Source organism: Mycteria americana, chromosome 18, assembly GCF_035582795.1.
Source record: "Mycteria americana isolate JAX WOST 10 ecotype Jacksonville Zoo and Gardens chromosome 18, USCA_MyAme_1.0, whole genome shotgun sequence".
In the NCBI taxonomy this organism is placed as follows: Eukaryota; Metazoa; Chordata; class Aves; order Ciconiiformes; family Ciconiidae; genus Mycteria; species Mycteria americana.
The window spans coordinates 5,328,470-5,347,564 of NC_134382.1; the positions used below are offsets into that span (position 1 = coordinate 5,328,470).

Here is a 19,095-nt window from a genome sequence, read left to right on the forward strand (position 1 = left end):
CTCCAGGGATGGGGACTCCACCACTTCCCTGGGCAGCCTGGTCCAATGCTTGATAACCCTTTCCGTGAAGTAAAATTTCCTAATATCCAGTCTAAACCTCCCCTGGCGCAACTTGAGGCCATTTCCTCTCATCCTATCACTTGTGACCTGGGAGAAGAGACCGACCCCACCTCTCTACAGCCTCCTTTCAGGCAGTTGTAGAGAGCGATGAGGTCTCCCCTCAGCCTCCTTTTCTCCAGGCTGAACAACCCCAGGTCCCTCAGCCGCTCCCCATCAGCCTTGTGCTCCAGACCCTTCCCCAGCTCCGTTGCCCTTCTCTGGACACGCTCCAGCCCCTCAATGTCTCTCTTGGAGTGGGGGGCCCAAAACTGAACACAGCATTCGAGGTGCGGCCTCACCAGTGCCGAGTGCAGGGGCACGATTACTGCCCCTGCACTCGGCCCTAGTCCTGCTGGCCACGCTATTGCTGATACAAGCCAGGATGCCATTGGCTTTCTTGGCCACCTGGGCACACTGCTGGCTCATAGTCAGGTGGCTGTCGACCAACACCCCCAGGTCCTTCTCTGCCAGGCAGCTTTCCAGCCACTCTTCCCCAAGCCTGTAGCGTTGCATGGGGTTGCTGTGGCCCAAGTGCAGGAGCTGGCACTGAGCCTTGTTGAACCTCACACAATTGGCCCCAGCCCATCCATCCAGCCTGCCCAGGTCCCTCTGCAGAGCCTTCCTACCCTCCAGCAGATCAACACTCCCACACAACTTGGTGTCATCTGCAATACGCTCGTTATACATGCATTATCTTGTCCCATGGGCAGGTCAGAGCACATCTCACACAGCACATCTCACCCAGGAAGCCAGACAGAGCATGGGTCTGTTCCACAGATGGCTGGGGCCTGAGCAGAAGGGGAGGCCCAATGACAGCCCTTGGTAGGCTGCGGACACCAGAAGGATGTTATCAGGAACACAGATGAGGACACAGATTGTAATACTTGCTGTGAACTTTTTGCAGAGGCTACAGACAATCTATACAAATCATTCTGTCTCAGCTTCCCATCTGTAAGGTGGGGCAAAGCACAACTAAATATGTGGATATGCGAGTCTGCCATGCTGGCATTTCAAAGAGAGAGATGGAAAAAGTAGCCATAGCAGCAAAACCAGGATTTCTGGTGCACACTGGTACTTGTTAAATCCCCAGGTCTCATCTCCCAGGACGTGTGTGAGGCTGCAAGCAGAGCAGGCTTGCCCAGTAACGCCCATCACTGCCACCCCGGTGGAAGTACCAGACACTCACCAACACCTGAGCCAGTATCACCACCCTGCTGGCTTCTTTCCACTGATGCCATCCCCTTGCCAGACAGCGCAGTCTCCTGTCACGCTGGCACCGGCAAAGTATCACCGTGTGATGCCACCACCTCAGATACTTCCTCCTGTAGGCAAGAGGGGAAAATAAGCTCTATCAGCCCAACAGCTCTACAAGGGAGTCCTTCCCTGATGGCAGCAACAAGAGGAAGCCCAGAGCCCTCCACTCCACTTACCCAAGCCACTTCTCATCACACTCCTCCAAGTCCACCTCTGCTTTGTTCTCCTGGATCCTTGCATGTGCAGGAAAGGGTTCTACCACATCAGGTCTCCCTACCAAATGAGGGAGCAGCAGCCTTTCAGCCCTGTTCTGGTTTCTGTAGATCACCAGCCAGCGGTGAATGGCACTGTGAAAAAGCCCAAGAGGGGCAGCTGGTGCTGAACCTTTTTCTCTGCCCCTTCTGCTTTCTAGGAAAGAAAAGAGGAATCACACAGAACCTCGGAGCTAGAGAGGGAGAGATCAGAGCTGCTATGAGCCCTTAGTCCTTTGGCTCCTGAACACAGAAGCAACCCACAGTCAGTTTGACTGCTATGAGCACCTACTCCACAGAGGAATCCCAGTCATCTGGCTGGCAAACTACTCCCCTTCCCTCCTCACTCACACTCCCCGCATGGCCCCATGAAAGGAAGAGAGGAGGGGACATCTTCTTACTCATGGCCCACGACAGAGACATCTTCCTGCTCTTCCTAGCACCTATCAGGGTACTGCGCTGCCGTGAGCACTGGGAAAAGGCAGCTGCTTTTGTCCAGTAGTTGCAGGCCTGCAAACAGAAATAACACAGCTGCAGCCAAGACTAAACACAATGCGCACAGAGAGTACACACACAAACTAGCCTCAGAGATACATTCATGTTGATATCACTGCAGGTAGTTTCATGTGCTAGACCCCAGGCTGGAAACTGCACAGATGAGATCCCAGCAGGACAGACTCAGCCCTTCCAAATCAATCGATGTCTTTGTGGTTTGCTAGCTGTGAGTCTTTTGAAAAAAGCTGCAACTCTGACAGCTCGCTCTGCTCTGCAGGGACAGTGATTATCCCATCTCATCTTTGAGCAGAGAGGAAGGAGGGCTCTTGTCTCTCTGGTCAAAATGTCCCCATTCCTGTGCTCCAGATGGTTGCTGCAATCAGTGCCAGATTATGGTGATGAAGTTGCATGCACAGTCTGTAAAGAATTTCAAGGCAGGGACTAAGCAGTCACCACAAGTCAAACCAGGTTTTTATACAAGCCTTGTCACTGTAACTCAGTGCCTAGTGACCCAACTGAGGTCATCACGAGAGAACAGGCAGTTAAGAATAACTGTCTCATAGGGACCTTGATCTTTTCTTACCTGTTTTACAGTAGCCACAGATCCTAGGCGCAGGGCTTGCTGTCCTCTTGAGGCCAATCGCCAGCGGTGACAGGCTTTACCCTGAGAGGGTCCCTGCCACTTGTGGTTTCTCTCTCCCAGCACCTGCTTTTCAGCTCTCAAGAATTTCACCCTCCACTCAGTAAAGCTCACAACTAGGAGATGGTGCTCTCTGACCCTTTTAAAAGAAGACAGGGCTTCGTGCTGCCTCAGTCTACAAGCAGTGACCTGGGCCCAGGTAACTAAGCACCTGAAAAACAATACAAATACAGAAAAGCGGCAGATGCCTAAAGTCACATTTCCATGTCAGCACCAAACAGGCTATAGACCAAATTCCACCTTCTCACCCCACCCTGCAGTGTCACACCTAAGTGGTCAAAGCAAGTGAAAGAGCATTCAACAAGAAAAAAGGCTGTTCCTATTATTCCTTCTGCAATCAACATTTACATATCTTTCTCTGTGTTACTTATTTTTCCAGTGCCTTTTCCTTGAGAGGTGTAAGTTCAGACTCCTCACTACAGTTTCTTTCTGCTAAAAACTTCCCCTCATATAAAATGAGGGCAGTTCAGATTCCCAGCACTGTTACCTCTCAACTCCTCAAAGCCCACGAGTATGTCTGCTTCCTTCTGGCCATTTTAGCATTTCCTCCTCTTCAAAGGCCTCTGCAAACTGAATGCAATGTTATACTATGTTTTTTCTTTCCTACAAAACAAATGCTTTTCTTAGGCTGCCCTACCACTACACATAGTGGATCCCTCAAAAAAAGAAAGGAATTAAATTAGTCAGTCTTCAATCTTTCTCTGTGCCAGCAGGTGACATTTAGGATGATGCTTGAGGAAGGCTTTTTTTTTCCTTATGGGATGAGAATAAAACTGCTAAAATCTCCTTCAGCACGGAACCCAGCAGACTCCTTCAGTCTGCTTGCTGCAGAACCAGGCTAGATTTAAGATAGCACCTTTTTGTCAAGATTCAGATTTTAATTTTTTTCTTGGCTTAAGGGCCAAGAAAAGGACCCTTTCTTACGGGCCTGAGTATGTGGGGTGTACAACTAGAATAATACAGCTTCTTTATGGAGACAATTTTATTCCACAAACATCAGTCTTTACAGGAGTTACTATTAGCAGCACTGTAAATCTGCACCCACAATAATCTCTCTATATCTAGCAGGCTGATGCACAGGAGGCCAGTCTTCCTCTGTTCCCCCAGAAGCCAATCTGCTTTTAACTCCTGGCTTGTCCTTTTGGTTCCTTGTTCCACTTGGACTTTCATTATGCAAATCACCCCACTGCACCATAGGGCAGAGGTGTAAATATCCTCTGCCTGGCAGGCTTCTCTGAAGATCAAGAGAATCTATTGCAGGTTATCCTAGCATGAAAAATGCCCCCCTCAGAAGAGACAGGGCTCAGCCCGTACCATATCCAGGTGAGAAATTAGAAGCGCTCTCTCATCAAAGGAGAACTCAGAAGGAAGATTAATGGTGGAGACACACTCTACAGGAAGGAGCAACATTAAGGACTTCTCTCAAACACACTTCCCACTAGGGTGCCACCACACAGATTGATTTGCAGAAGAAAATGCAATTGGGTGGGGTGAGTGCAGAGCCTAAGCATCACAACCACTTGGTTTTACTGGGTTTTTAGTTGCTCTTTCCTCTGCAGATCTTTGTCTCCTCTCAGCCTGAACCTGCTATTCAAAAGGAAATCTGCTAGGGCCAAACCTGCACTCCTCATGCCTTAAATGAATTCTTGGTATAAGGGGGGGATAATTCCTCCTGAATTATCTCAAAGAAAACCACCTGAACAATTCCTGGTTCACTGCAGCTGGACACTTTGTTGCGTTTCAGGCAGACAGTAGCCTCACACAACATAAACCACAAACAAAACAGATTTCAATGAGAAAGCTGCTGAACAGCAGCTAAGAGAGAAAAGAAGTTGTTAATAATTGGCAGCGGACACCTTGCTCTTCAGATTAAATTCTTGTGTTTTCAGGATCTGCACCATAACGTAAGGCTCCAAAACATACTACAGCTTCGCCTATATTGTAACTAACACCGAGATGAGTTGAATATCATGGTTATCCCTTCACAGGCTTTACTGAATATTGCTTTTCTGCAGGAATATATTGAACTCAATTTTTCACATCAGTCTAAATTAAAATCAACACGCTGTGTCCAGAATCTACAAGATTCAAGTTTGTAAACATCAGATCTCTGTAAGACCTCTGCCCAATATTCCTTTCGGCAAATACTGAATAATTCCAGTGGAAACGAGGCTTTCACTTTTTTAAACTACACAAATTTCTTTGCATCTCCCTTGCTGAGTTTACAAATACCACACTACATAACTAAGACTGAACAGAAGTTCTGGAAAGAAAAGTTTTGAATGAGAAGAACGAGATGGGGAGTGTGAGGCTATGGGTAACAGACCCTTTAATGTAGCAGCACCCCCAGGGAAGCACTCCTACAGAAGCTCCATTTACACACAAGTTAGCTGTACTTTCAAACCCAAGCTCTGGTCCGAATACACTGGATTCTCTGCTACATAAATTGCTCTTCACTCAAAGCTTCCCTTCGAAATGCTTTGAGGTCAGGAAACAAACCTGTGCAGGAGAAGACGTTCCCAGAATAAAGCAGCATATTTCTGCTTCCTTGTTTGGCAATACCATGTCTGCAGGACCAGCCGCTTCTTCTCCTGGCAGCTGTGCTGAGCCCATTGCTGCTGCAGCTCTCTCACAGCACGATTCCCTGTGAGAGAATATAAGAGCTTGCTGAGCTGAGCCCAACGATTTTTTTTTCAATCGCAGAGTCCAGAAAAGAGCAGAGAATACATCTGCTGCAAATGCCAAATGGGACCAGACTTCCTAAGATTTCCTGGCCTCTCTTTAGCAGCTGAAGAGACTTTTCAATTCACCTTGTAGTTTTTTGTCTGCAAGGCAGTCAAGACCTTTTTTTAGGGATCACAGATACTTGTAACCACAAGAAGGCAGTGACACAGACACTTACTGACCCCTGGACTAGTAGGTGCCATTCCAGAGGAGCAGTGCACAAAGTTACAGCCAAAAGCGGGACTTTCTCCATCCCAACCATTCCCACAGCATCCCTCTCCTACAGACCCAAGTGCTGGTGTAGGTGTGGTAACTCACTTTGCCAGCAGGAATGCCAACGCCACAGAGCATCAGCAGTCATCTGGTGAATGTGACACCTGAATCTCTGGTCAGCTTCCACTTTCTGGACCAGTCTCCTCTTCCACAGGCTGAAAGCCACCTGGCAGCAATGAACTCGATGTTTTAGGGCTGCTGCTGCTTTTCGGTTCTTATTTTCCACAACCCAGTGGTGCCAGCTGAGAAAGGCTCTGAGAAAGACACAGGTCGTTGGACCAACTGTAGGAACGACTCACACAGGTTCACACCCTTTTAACTGAAACTTTAACAATAAACATACACGAGGGAGTTTAGGAAATACATCTGATCTGTTAACATCCTCTTCCCATTAAATGTCAGGGGAAATGGTGGACAGGGCAAGTTGCTGGGAGTAAGGTGTTCTGTCCTGGCTGTGCCAAGCCTGTTCTCTTCAACTTCCAAATAAGTAGAGAGCAAGGCCAGTTCAGTGGATAGGAAATTACCAAGGCTTGTTATCAGCAGTGCTGGGCTTGCTCTAATTTGTGAGGCATCCCATCAAACCAGAAACGACTGTATTCAGATATAATAATTCTGAAGCAGGAAAAAGCCAAAATCATGGGCTGCAAAACTCCCACTGAAGACAGAAAAAGACAGCTAGAGGAAGACTTTTTTTTTTTTTTTTTTAAAAGCAAGCGTAGATCTTTCAAAACAGGCAGCTTTAGGAAACTTCTGGAAAGCACAATACCTACCGAGACAGCTGAATGAGCCTGCAGTACTGCTGAGCCTTTACAAGTTGCTGAGTCCGAGCTGACCAGACAATGAAGTACCTCTGCAGGCAGCATTTCTCTGCTTGGCGCCAGCAACTATTCACCTCCTTGTCAGAACTGCAGTTCTGTAATCCAGAAAAGCAAAAAAGGGCCTTGAACTGCTGCTGTAACACAGTCACTCCATGCAGCTCAGCCTTTTCTCCTTGCTGCTGTGACTTCTATGATTCCCTGACTCCCTGTTGCTAACACACACACCCCACATGAACACCCAGACACGAGGGTCTAACACATCCCTTTTAAATCCTTGACACATGGCCATATTTCCAACTCAGCTGGCAAACGCTAGGGAAGAGTTACCCTGAGAAATGCCTCAATCTCCCAAACCTTCTGTCTGAGAGAGAAGAGAGAAGAACAAAAAGAGAGAATAGCAGTGAGACCTTCCATATGCTGATACTGAAACCCAAAGACTCTTCACTAAATTGGGCTATGCAGAAAACACTTGTACATTGACATGCATCGCACCACTTTTCAGCCTTACCTCTTTCCATGTAGAGTAACTGGTGAGAGGCTGGACATTATTGTCTGGACTCTGCAGTGCCAAAGACTGGAACTGACCTCCCACAAACCAATTTCTTCTGCAAGGCAAAAGTGTCAGGGCAAAAGGGAAAGAAAGAAGAGGATAAAGTATCCAGAAGGATGCTGTGAGATAACATGAGGGACTAGCCAGAAGGAAGGAATTCAGCCAGACCAAACAAGGGGCCACACTGCTACCAGCATCCCAAGGAACCAGTATCCAACTCACCCAGATCCAGTACTCCGTGGAGGAAAGGAGGCCTGCAAGTACAGCTCCCCACCCAGCTCAGCTGGCAGCTCTGCACATTGGTGTAGTTGCAGGAAAGAACTGTAATACGGCATGTGTGTGACATCCTCAGCAGTCAGAATGGAGGAGCAGCTCTGCTGACTGCTGTCACTAAAACTGTATTCCTGCAGGTGCAGAGGGAAGAACATGCTGTGAGGTAAGCGTCCTCGCAATGGAATCACTCAGCTAACAGTTCCGACCATGCCATTTACTCCTCTTTTTGGCAAGGATTCAGGGAAATCCAGGATGCATCCAAAGGAACTGCAGGCTAGCAAGGACAGCTCTGGAGTGCACACACATATGTAACGGGAAAGTTATTTCTACACTAGTCTGGGAATGGTTAACCTCAAAACAACCAGTAATCAAACACAGCAAACCATCACTGAGACAGTGCAAATGCCCATTTCCCCTTTTCTCAGTGACAAGGCTCTTCGTACCTCATCCCTTCCACCTTGCAGCCACAAACAGGAGCAAGTCCACAAGAGAACCACACTAGCTCAGCACCTCACCGTATCACTACATGATGAACCAGGAAGGGCACAGAGAGAAGTGACTTTACAATTTCTGATTACATTTAAACTCCCGGACCCTAGAGGCTCAGTGCTCTTCAGGCCTAAATACTAAGCACAGTTTGCTGATGACAGTATCACGTTGAAGCAGAAATTTTCCCGTGAAAAATCCCAGCAATTTAATACCTCAGGGCAGTCTGGATGAATCAAGACCTCCTCACCTTTTCCAATGAGCTTTGAGAGGCCAGAGTAGCTGGAGCACTGCTGTCAAAGCCAGAAGATGTTGAGAGGTCCTCAGAAAACAGCATGGCAAGAGGTTCTTCATACACAGTCCTGTGCGAGTGCTTAGGACTTTGTTCAATTGTCTTCAGCATGAGACACTTCTGGTGCCATAATTTCAGAGCTTTTCTGAGTCTACACTGCTCCAAAGCCTGAGAGAAAGAACTGAGACAGAATATATTGAGACGGCAAAGTGACTGAAAAGGGATACCAGAGGGAGACACTAGTACAGACGTGATGGATGACAGATGGTAAAAGGGGTTCTTCCAGAAGGACCAGAAAGTCAAGTGGACACTACTGATTGGGGCAGGGCTCCAGGAACTGGTGGTTCTTCACTCACTCAGCTCTGTGATGCTCGCACAGCCTTGCTTTCCACAGCAGATACACTCTCTGGAGCTTCACCTTTTGGCAGAAGTCATCAAGAGAGTAGCCCGTTTTCTCAGGAAACCATCTCTCCACAGCCCACAATGGCTGATCGTCATGCCTTTTTGTCGCAGCCTTGTCAACTACGGAGCTTGTAACTGGTTATGGACCAGTTATAGAGAGTGACAAGAGACAATGTTTGTCAGAAGGCATTCCTAAGAAACATAGCCCAGCCCAGCCTTCACACTGCTTCTTTTCAGCAAAGTTTAAGACTTTCTGCTAGGTTTATGAAGCAGAGCAACAAATCTCCCAGTAGCTTCACTGACACATCCAGAACAACTAGTCCTCTACCCACTCGGGTTTGTTAATACCATGTGTCATCTGAGCCTCTCTGTTATCAGGCTGTTTTCAGCTGTTTTTCACCATATGAGAAGCGGAGAAAGGAGCCTAAGCACCTCCAAATCTTAGATTCTGCACACCCCCAAGCTGCTCACCATAATGCTGCCTCCATCGCAGGAGGAGGAAGTTCACCATTGCCTGCTTATCGCCTTTCCTGACCTGCAGCATCTGAACCCACTGCTGGAAGTATTTCCTCAGTGATACTGCTCTGAGATGGGACAGGTTGCACCTGTAAAGCGCCTTCTGCTCAACAGTCTCCTTCCATGCACTGAAGCACCTGAGAAAACCAAAGTAAAATAAAAGCACATAGAAAACCATGTGAAGAGTGTACAAGCTTGCGTCTCCTCCTGAGACTGGGTTTCGTTCAGGAAAGACAGACAGAAGCTGTTATCTTCTGAGCTTCTATTTGTTTATTTCATCAAAAAGCCACTGTCCTGCTTAGAGGACACGTTTGGTCTTTCAGGACATCAAAGGTCAGGACCAAAAAGCTTTGGCAGTGCACAGGAGGCAAGTCATATTGTCTCTGGCCACAGTAGCTCTTTTTCATGTTTCTATCTCTACTTTCATCTTTATTAACTCCTAAAACAAAAGAATAGATGGCTTTAAGATGGAACAACACATCACTGTCTGGATTGGCTCTGTCGTTCCTTGGACTGTCACAGTGAACAGACTTTTCACATGAAAAATAGACCTCATCAACTTACCGAGAGACCAAGTTTCTTTGGATCCGAGTTGTCAGTGCTAAAATCTGTTCCGCTTCCAAGCATCGGGAACGCCACACCCAGAAAATGTTTCGTAGCTGCTTCTTTTCCAGCAGAGCACGGGCTTCCAAAAGCCTGGCTTCCTCTTTGCTCAGCAGCTCCTTCTGCAGGCGCCACAGTCTGAAAGCTGCTGTGTTGCAGGGCAGGAACAGATTGACAGGAAGAAAAATAACTTAGAAGAACTTCAAACAACAAAATGTGACACAGAAAACATTCCCTGGCTGAACTCCAGCTGTCTGAGAAAGGGCACTTAAGGGAGACAGCTCACATTGCTGGAGCAACAGCAGCTGCTGCACCTGAATTAATACAAAGAACAAGGCAAAAGGTGTATGACACGGCAAGTGGGCCGCCCTCCACCATCACAGATACGGCCCAGCTATTTGCAGGATCAGGTTCTGAAAGAGTCTGGTCAAAGCAACAACTAGTCACAAACCAGGAAACATGGTGAAACAGTGATTACCTCCAAGCTGTTCCAAGGCTACGGAACGTGTGCTTACCAGCTAGCCGTCTCATATCTCTGATTGCTTGAGCTCTCCAGCAGAACTCATCTCCTCTCTGCCTACGATGAAGCTGTGTCCACAGTCCTCCCTCCACCCTGAAAGAGTCACAAGCATGCTTTAACATTCATCTGTCCAAAGAGGCACTCAGAGAACAGAATCCAGAGCCTTCCTTCCCCCTAGGTAGCTCTCTCTTTTTGTCTGGACTTGTTCTTCTGCCTTCAGAATCAGAAGGCACAACAAAAGGTTTTTCTTTTGACACCTCTATTGTCCTGCTAGAGACCGTAGTATTGCCTCACTCCAATCTCATTTACACCTGTATCACATAGGCAGGTGGTAGCTGAACTCAAGAAATAGTACAGGAGTATTTCTGTTAGACACTCAAACAGACTGAAGCTCTGGAATAGGATAGTTTAGTTCTTAAAACTAAGCTACTAATTCTTGCAGTGCTTATCTTCAGCAATACATCCAAGGATCTGGAAACAAATTTCCCACCATTTGAGAAAAATTTCTCCCTGTGTTTGTAAACCTCCACTTGTCCAAGGTAACAGAAAGAGAATGCTCTCAGCTTACCTACAAGCCTGCTCAGCTTCCTTTGAGTATCCTACTGTAAGCTGGTGCTGAGCTGAGGTTGTCATAGTTGCTAATCTTCCTACTCCAAAAAACCCCACTGATGAACTTTGGGTATAAGAATATGGCTCAGGCTGCGGAGCTTGCTTCTTGCTCCATTTTGCCACAGCTTCCTTCCACTGAAGGAGAAACCACATGATTAGAACAAACTGCAGGCAGAGTATCAGTATCAGGGTCCACATCACTGAATTTCACACAGGGTACCCCTTCCTCCTCCTTGTCCAAATAGGATTTCTGCCTTCTCTGACTGCACAACAGAAAACTCATGGCACCACTTCTACTGTCCCTAGCCCATCCTCACCCTGCGGAAGCTGACAGCTAGCAAAGCTGAGGCATGTCTCTGCTGGGCTACCTCCAGCTGCATCCTCCTCTGGTGCACAGCCCACTGCAAAGCACCAAGGCCCTTCCGAAGCAGTTGCTGTCTGTAAAGCTGCCTGGCTGCAGCCCTCTTCCAGAGGATGTGTCCCCTCCAGGCTTGGAAACACCTAGTTAGCATTTGTCTGTTACACAAGTGCTGGAAACTTAAAGAGAAAAAACAAAAGTGAGCTCCAGTTAACAGAAAGAAAAGTTAAACACAGCCAGGAGGTGGCAATCAGACTTCAGCCATCAAGCTGAAAAGAGGTATTTCAAATCATTCTTGCTAAAGAGTGAAAAACCTGCAGCCTCACACCAAATTAAGGTATCACTGTTGCTAAATTGGTAGCAATCTCACACACATCTTATCCACAGGTCACAAATTTGAATCCCATCTCATGGATAAGCCCAGTTCTTGATGTTCGCTAACTATGCAGTGAACATGCTGGAATTGGCTGCACTGAAAAGTACCATACGTGGTACCAATGCTTTTTCATCGCTAGCAACCACCAAGATTGAATTTAGAAGCTAGAATTTAAAAGATACAGAAATTATTTTTTTTTTTAGAGCATGCTCTATTCTAAATGGCAATCCTTTGAAAAGAAATGGATGCAGCCCCTGAGCCAACCATGGCAGAATAACGTAGGTTAAGTCCTAAAACCAAATGTTCCCAAGGAACATGGTTCCTCAGCCACTTCCCAGCAGTTTTCCTCCCCTGTTAACCACCAGCACACTCACACATAAACACAGAGTCTTTTTACCTTTGCTCATTCACATTCAATGACCAGAAGCTGTTCTCTAAGACCTGCAAACAGACAAAAGACAGTAACTCACATGATTATTCACACTACTCTACTCTGTTGAAGAATTTGGCTGCACCTAGCATGGCAAGTCATTTTGGATGGAGACCAGAACAGTGCTGCCTCAGGGTAGCGTATTATGTCAGATGCCTTTGACACTGCCCCCACCACTGCTCTGTGAATACTCTTACATACTTCGGACATGGAAAAACACAATGAAACTGAAATCTCAGGGCCCTGCAACTATGCACAGAGTAAAAACCAGTTAATGCTTTCCCTCTGCATGTAGATCCAGAGAATATAAACAGGTGTTTACATTCCCAAGAACAACGAAGTTAACAAGCTGGTCTTTAGGAAGAAGTATGCAAGACAGAAAGATGCGTATGTTGGGATGGAGCAGGACCGTAAGAGAGGAGATTCTAGCCATTCAGTGCCAGGAAAAACTATAGGACAAGCACCCCCATCACTGTTGTATCTCAACTCTGCACCTCTAGCAAGAAGCAGAAACAAGCACAAGTAACATCTGTGAACAGGGATGCTACACAGTGAGCACACCCTCACCTCTCTGGACACAGTTTCCTGTGTCTGGCTCCCTTCTTCACAGCACCGTGGTTCTTTGGCACGCCTCGCCACAGAAGGTTCTTCAGACTGGTTGAGACTGGCATCAGCTTCCCAATTCCTCCAGCTGCTTTGGTGGGAGTATTTGTTTCTCCTTCCTTCTCTGCTCACGTTCATACAATCTATGTCAGAATATTCACCAAAGCCTTCTTCAACCTGAATACCAAAAGGGCTGGACTGGCTGCTGCCCACCACAGCCATTCTGCTGGCTGCTCGTGATCTAGAGTCACATACCTTTTCTGACTCTTTGCTGCACTTAACATGAGGTTCAGAGTTGTTAACTTCTACAGATTTAATACTAAGCTGCTGGACTGGTCTAAACTCTTTATCTCCAGGAGGAGAAGTGACTCTCACACACACTGCCCTTGGAGTCCCATACATGGCTACACCAACATTCATCTGAGCACCCCTCAAATCTGTCTCCAGTGACACCTGCAGACCCTCTGGATACAGTCTGGCTGGAAGGTCTTTCTTCCAAGATACAGCACACAGGGATGCCCCATTAGGTGTCTCTTCTCCTTTAAGAACCTTTTCAGGAGAATGACTTTTTGTGTGAACATAAAGACTACCAGTTTCCACAGTTGGCTTTGCCTGGGACTGGCATCTGAAATAAGGGGAGCAGTTGTAGGGGGAATTTGCTTCTGTATCCGCTAGCCCGCCAGAGCCCACCCCAGAAGTGAGGGTTACTGGCTGGATGTCACCTGAAATTTTGGTTCTCCATGCGTTTGAGTCAATGTATCCATATCTGTGAGAGACAGAGAGGGGTTCTGCACGACTGAGGTCCCTTGTCACTGCACTAAGGCTCCAGTCTTTAGCAAATGGGACACCCCATTTCAATCTTGCCTGAGCAGCACTGGTCTTTACTCCAGCTAGCTGTTCTCCTGTGCTCAGGATACCAGGAGCTGAATCATCAGGAGCAAAGTACAAACTGCCACTGACTGGAGAAGACTTGGACTCCAGAGGGAGGGAGCCCCATATCCCCATCAAAGCACTTTCTTGCTTAAGCCTCTGGATTGAACAGTACAAGCTAGCAGAAATCTGTGAGGATTGCAAAAGAGACTGAAGGGACTCCGAACTAGATGGATCAAGATCCCCCAAGGTCAGGGCTGAACTATGACAAGCGTTCACGCTTTCACTTGAGCTCCTTGAAGAGGGACACACCACTAATTCACGCCTAAGAGGGGAATCTACAGTACGAGATGACAAACGTGCATTGACCAGTGGAGGGTTCACAGGATCCATACAAGCGGCAGCAGGAGGCTGATGCTGTTGTTTCTCCACTGGAGAGTCACTATTCTTGTTCCTACTTTCTAAACAGCGATAGCGAGCAGCATGTATGGAGCAGCTACCAGCTGCCTTTGCTTTCTGACAGTGTTGTTGAGGAAAGTCAATACTCCCATTCCTTCTCCCTTCTAAACTATAAGCCTCAAGGTGTGAGTGTCTCTGAGGGAGATTCACAGCAGGGAGCACTGACAAAGCAAGATGGGGAATACTATGAGCCACACACTTAAGAGCTGTGCTGCTGCTGCAGCCTAGAGCAGAGATTATTCTGCTGCAGGAAGCAGGAACTGGAGAACTGGCTGGTGGTGTCCCGGAATGGCTGAGAAGGGCAGGAGAGATTAGTCTGTCTCAGACTGGGATCTCTCTTCCTGGCTGACAGAGGTGCAGTACACAGATGGCCTTGTTCTGCTGTCTGGCTGGGAGTTACACTGAATGCTGCAGCCTCAAGCCAGTGATGAGAAACGTCTACTTGACTTCTAGTGCCCAAATACAGATCAACATTAACGTTCTTCTGAATGTTTCTTTGCTCTGAAGAAAAATAAGAAGAAATATAAACAAAGGAGCATGCATATTTCTCATCCCATCTTCCCTAGTTTGCCAAAGGCTTTGGGTACTTTCCTTACAAATTTCTTGTCTCCAATCCACCAGCTTCAGTTCAGAAAGTATTACGGACACTACTCTCTTCCTGTTTCTCAGCAGACAATCATGTCTGGCAGAGCAGGAATGATTGAAGGGGACAGACTCAGTTCTCAACAGAAAACCTGGAAAACAAAGACTTCCAGCATTATGCATGCACCTGCAGCCTCAAAAAGAACTTGTTGCTAGTAAGGGTGAATTATCCTCCTGCCAAGACAGGGTAGTCTGTAGCTGCTTTTCCAGGATTCTTTACATCTAACCAGATCTATGTGACACCAAACAAGAACAGGTCTAAAAGAAAATGTTTTTACAGAAGTCAGAGCAACATGGTTCCAGCTGGAGGACAACGCTTACCCCTCTTCACTGATTGGAAATCCAGCTCAGATCTCCTCCACACTTGTATTTTTTCCAGGGCTTGTAGGAAAGGTAGTATCTCGACTTAAGGTACTGTTTAACTGCTTAACAAGTGAAAAATTTGTTCATATATTATGCTACAGCCCTGCAAAGGTTCAAGGCTATGCAGGCCAATTTCTTCTTGTCCACACTAAAGGATAAACCATGTTTACACATCCAGAGAGTCTACATTGTCCCCTAACCTGGAAGAGTTACAGCATAGATGGGAGACCTAGTTTGCAGTCTAGCCACTAAGTCAGAGGGTTATACAAATAACTCATGCAGAGCACAGATCCGTAAGTTGCTGCTAACAGGTAAGTGCAATTTGATGGGACCGTGCTTTCATTCCCTCAAATTTTAAAAGCAAGTTGTCAATCACTCTGTCATTCTAACCACCATTCTTTTCACTGCCCTTTTAAAGAATGAAAATGGTATTGTGAAAAGACACACATACCTATATCATCTTAAAAATCCCTTAAGTCAATCTGAAAAGAAAGAGACAGCACGGCCTATGAAATCAATGCCCATTGTCTTTTTCAAACATATTCGAATACCAGAAAGCCTCCTGTCAAATTGCACTGTTTCCAAACTATGTTTATGTCATTCTCTTCTAAGAAAGCATCTGAGCCTCAGTCACCCCTGTTTGCAAACAGCCAGCTTGTCCTTCTCACATGCAAACTCCTTCAGTAATCACCACAAACTGGGGAGTAAACTCAATCACTAAAGCAACAGGAGATAGCCATATAGTGTCGCAATTATCCTTGGGAACGGCCGTTACCACCTTTCATACATCACCAAGCATACCATGAACAGAAAGATGCCATTATTTTTTCCAGACAAGTAGAAGTTGGCAACTACAGAGTGAACAGACCAAGCACGACTGCCTTCTTTAGGGTGCCTATCACTGCATGAAGTATAACCACGAAATGCAGGGGACTGGTGTTCCGTCGAAGCACTCCTTGCATCCCGGGAATATCCAGCCAACTAGTAGTGTATCACAGAAGGGTGTTTATAAAGGATTTGAATTGCGAAAGGACATGAAACCATCATGTTTATCACTGCTGTTTTGCTCCATGAACACCTGGAACCTGGCACTGGACTACTTTTACGCTCAAGAACCTAGACATAATCTATTTTCTTGATAACTCAGGCGATTTTTTTAGTTCTCCATTTCAGTTCTTTCTGCCAGGTACCAGGTTCTCAACACATCGCCATGATTATTTTAGGTGGTGGTCTTCACCTCACTCATTCCTCATTTCAGTCTCATTGAGATCAGGAAGAGATAGCATCCTTTAAAAATCACATTTGTCTACCTTCCCAAAATTGCCATTCAGGACTTTAATGTAACCACTTTTAAGCAGTGGTTAATCTTACTCAAAAGGCAACAAGATTTTATGAAATGCTTTTTAAAAACTTCTTCTAAAGCCAAAAGAGATACTCAAGGCAAGGCACAGATTTTGTGAACTGCAAAATCCATGACCAGTGGATTTCATATTAGCTTTGATGTTACCAACTAAAACATTTAACGCATGCTTGCTATATACACTTTGCAGCAACACACTAATGCATTAAAACCTGAAACAAATCCAATTAAGCAAACAAAAATTAAGCTGATCAATGTACTTCTCTTGTTATAAGCAAAAGGAAGTAAATAGCACAGTTCATAAAAAGTAAATCAAGCTCTTTCAAGTGAACACCATTTTAGCATTACGATGACAATGACAGACCCATAATAAACACATAAGCACTGCACGGACAATGCTAATTTTCCCATCCCTGCAGACCAAGGCTGATGCATTTCACGTTGCAAGTTGGGACCAGTGATTGGTCCAAGATCACGCTTCACGTGCCTTAGAAACAAGGCTTTTCCCCCACTGCTCAGTCTTACAGACCGAACCATCACTGCCATCGCATGAGCCTCTCACTGCCACTTCGAGATCAACAGGCACACACAAGTGCTCTTCCCTTAACCAGAGAGAGGGCAGTTACCACTCCAGCAGCTGAGGAACAGCCACGCAGCAGTGTCCTTCGTGTCCTGCCATCCAAGAACCAGCCGGTGTCCCAGGACGTGGTGGTGGGAGCGGGAAGGTCATCACCCACAGCCCCAGCCCGGGGGAGCCATTTCAGGCCTGCTCTCAGCTGGCACAGCCATGGGGCACAGCCCAGGCCCCGCTCAGCATCCCCAATGGCTCCCAGTGCTCTCCGCAGGTGAGGACGCACCTCTCCTCGTAGGCACTTACTCACTCTGATAGCCACCGCCAGACGTGCTGCTGGGCCTCGCCAGAACCTCAGGGACGGGGCACACGCCTCTGTGTGCCTGTGCCTCCGAGCACACGGGCAAACCTGCAGCTTTGTCCCCCCTTAATGCCCAAACCTCTGCAGCGAGCGAGCTCCAGCTGGGTCGCTGTAAGCAGCTTATCCCCCGTGATTAGCAACGCCGCCTGTCACCGGGGCTGCAGATGGCCACGGGAAAGCCGCTCTCGCCCACGGCTAATTAAAGCTGCGTCCTGAAGGCGGCCCAGACGAGGCGAGGCCCGGCAGGCCGGGGCGGCTCACCCAGGGGAGGTGAGGCGAGGCGTAGCTGCGAGAGGCGCCGCTCACCTCCCCCGGGGCAGCGCCTCAGGAGAGAGGGCACGGGCAGCACCACCTCCTCCTCCTCGCCCGCGAGGCGCCCCGAACCCGCCCGGGTCCTGTCAGCAGCGCTCCTGTCAGCAGCGCTGGGCGGCATGGCGGGGCCCCGCGGCCACCCCCAAAGGAGCGTGGGCGAGCCCAGGCCGGGCTGGCGGCGGTGCCGCGATGCGAGGCTCGGCGGGCGGGTGGGGCCGCCCCGTCGATGGCGGCCGTTAGCTAAGCCGGCGGGCCCCGCCTGAGAGACGGTGCCACTGAGGGAGGCCCTGCACCGGGCGGGTTGTGGTTAACCCTAGAGAGATGCTAGCTCATCACCAAAACAAACCTGCACGTCAGGACCCGAGGATTTAAAAAAAACAAAGCAAAAAAACCTGAGCAGAGTACCACACCTGCTGCACATCTGGCTGAGGAGACCCCGCTGACAAGCTACGAGAAACCCTGCAGTGAAGCCAGGCTGCCGGGATCAGCGAGGCCGTGCTCCAGCACAACGCCCTACTAAACCAGGTATCGATCCATGAGTGCGTTGGTGCTTACTGTAAGCACTGCCGAAACAAACACCCTCCTCCTCAGAAGCCAGGAGAGTGGCCTCGTTTTTATTCTCACCTCTCTGATTTACTGCCTAAAATAGGTATCCTTGAGGCACAGTAAGCCTAGCATAACTCCTTTCTCGCTCTGCTCCCCTGAGCTCCCAGATGTGCCGAATTCTCCACAGAAAAGCGCACAGCAAGTCAGCTAGATGGGTATCAACAGATTTTCTGGCATCTCTCGCAATGGAGAACGGCTGGGAAGGCCTCACTAGATGTAACTCCTTATTTGTGCAAATACACAAAAAGCATTGCATTTAAAACAGTTGTTTTTAGTCTGTGCTTCACAGGTCTAGGGAAGAAAAAACCTGTGCATTTAAATGTGTTATTCAGGGATCTGTGCTGTGACTGTACAGTTCTCAAGAGCTGAAAAAAAACATTAACTGAATATAAAGGCCTGCTCTGCAACTCCACAAGCCCCAGAAATTTCTGCCTACCTATTCTTCTTTCTTCCCCATTGGATCACAAGAGCAGACCAATTCCTATTCCTATGCTCTTTTGCATGGCAGCCTGCAAAATGAATGCACACCACTCATCTCGGGAGAGTAAACCAGACTATTACACTCTTAAGGCATTTACCGTGTGCTTGGTCCAAGCATAAATGATGATGGTCCAGGTACAGCAGCAGGTCACTGTAGTGCTTGTGCAGCATAGCAGAGGAAGCATCTGCTTATGTTTAAAGTGATCAAACTTGGGAGAAAATTGCTTGGTTTTAAAAATACAAATGGCATGGTTCTAGAGGTTAGAGCAAAGTTAACAGGGCTCTTGGTCCCTGAAGAATCAATGCAGTAGAAGGTCTTGTCAAGAGAAATGCAATTGTAGCATAACAGATGTAAACTGAAAATGAAACTGCTTCAGAAAAACACAGATCTTCCTAGCACTAGTATTTTCATTCTGCCAAAGCTGACATACTCTTTTTC

General features: G+C 47.4%; 1 protein-coding gene across 4 annotated transcripts in view; it reads right to left on the reverse strand.

Annotated features, from left to right (window-relative positions):
• Positions 1–17,755, reverse strand: part of C18H1orf167 (chromosome 18 C1orf167 homolog) — a 28,688-nt gene extending 10,933 nt beyond the window's left edge. For 2 of the 4 annotated variants that reach the window (XR_012778335.1, XM_075520694.1), the window contains exons 1-18: positions 12,597–17,755; positions 11,997–12,040; positions 11,183–11,402; positions 10,825–11,000; positions 10,252–10,349; positions 9,698–9,884; positions 9,089–9,270; positions 8,572–8,752; positions 8,174–8,396; positions 7,387–7,568; positions 7,123–7,219; positions 6,567–6,709; positions 5,842–6,050; positions 5,299–5,443; positions 2,683–2,950; positions 2,006–2,114; positions 1,530–1,761; positions 1,286–1,421 (exon numbers count right to left, since the gene is read on the reverse strand). Coding sequence is in view for 3 of the 4 variants with exons in the window: in XM_075520694.1 (XP_075376809.1) it covers positions 1,286–1,421; positions 1,530–1,761; positions 2,006–2,114; positions 2,683–2,950; positions 5,299–5,443; positions 5,842–6,050; positions 6,567–6,709; positions 7,123–7,219; positions 7,387–7,568; positions 8,174–8,396; positions 8,572–8,752; positions 9,089–9,270; positions 9,698–9,884; positions 10,252–10,349; positions 10,825–11,000; positions 11,183–11,402; positions 11,997–12,040; positions 12,597–13,895 (4,131 nt within the window). In the remaining variant the exon portion in view is untranslated. The remainder of the gene's footprint in view (positions 1–1,285; positions 1,422–1,529; positions 1,762–2,005; positions 2,115–2,682; positions 2,951–5,298; positions 5,444–5,841; positions 6,051–6,566; positions 6,710–7,122; positions 7,220–7,386; positions 7,569–8,173; positions 8,397–8,571; positions 8,753–9,088; positions 9,271–9,697; positions 9,885–10,251; positions 10,350–10,824; positions 11,001–11,182; positions 11,403–11,996; positions 12,041–12,596) is intronic. The other 2 variants (XM_075520696.1, XM_075520695.1) reach the window with 2 other exon arrangements.
• Positions 17,756–19,095: the final 1,340 nt, after the last annotated feature.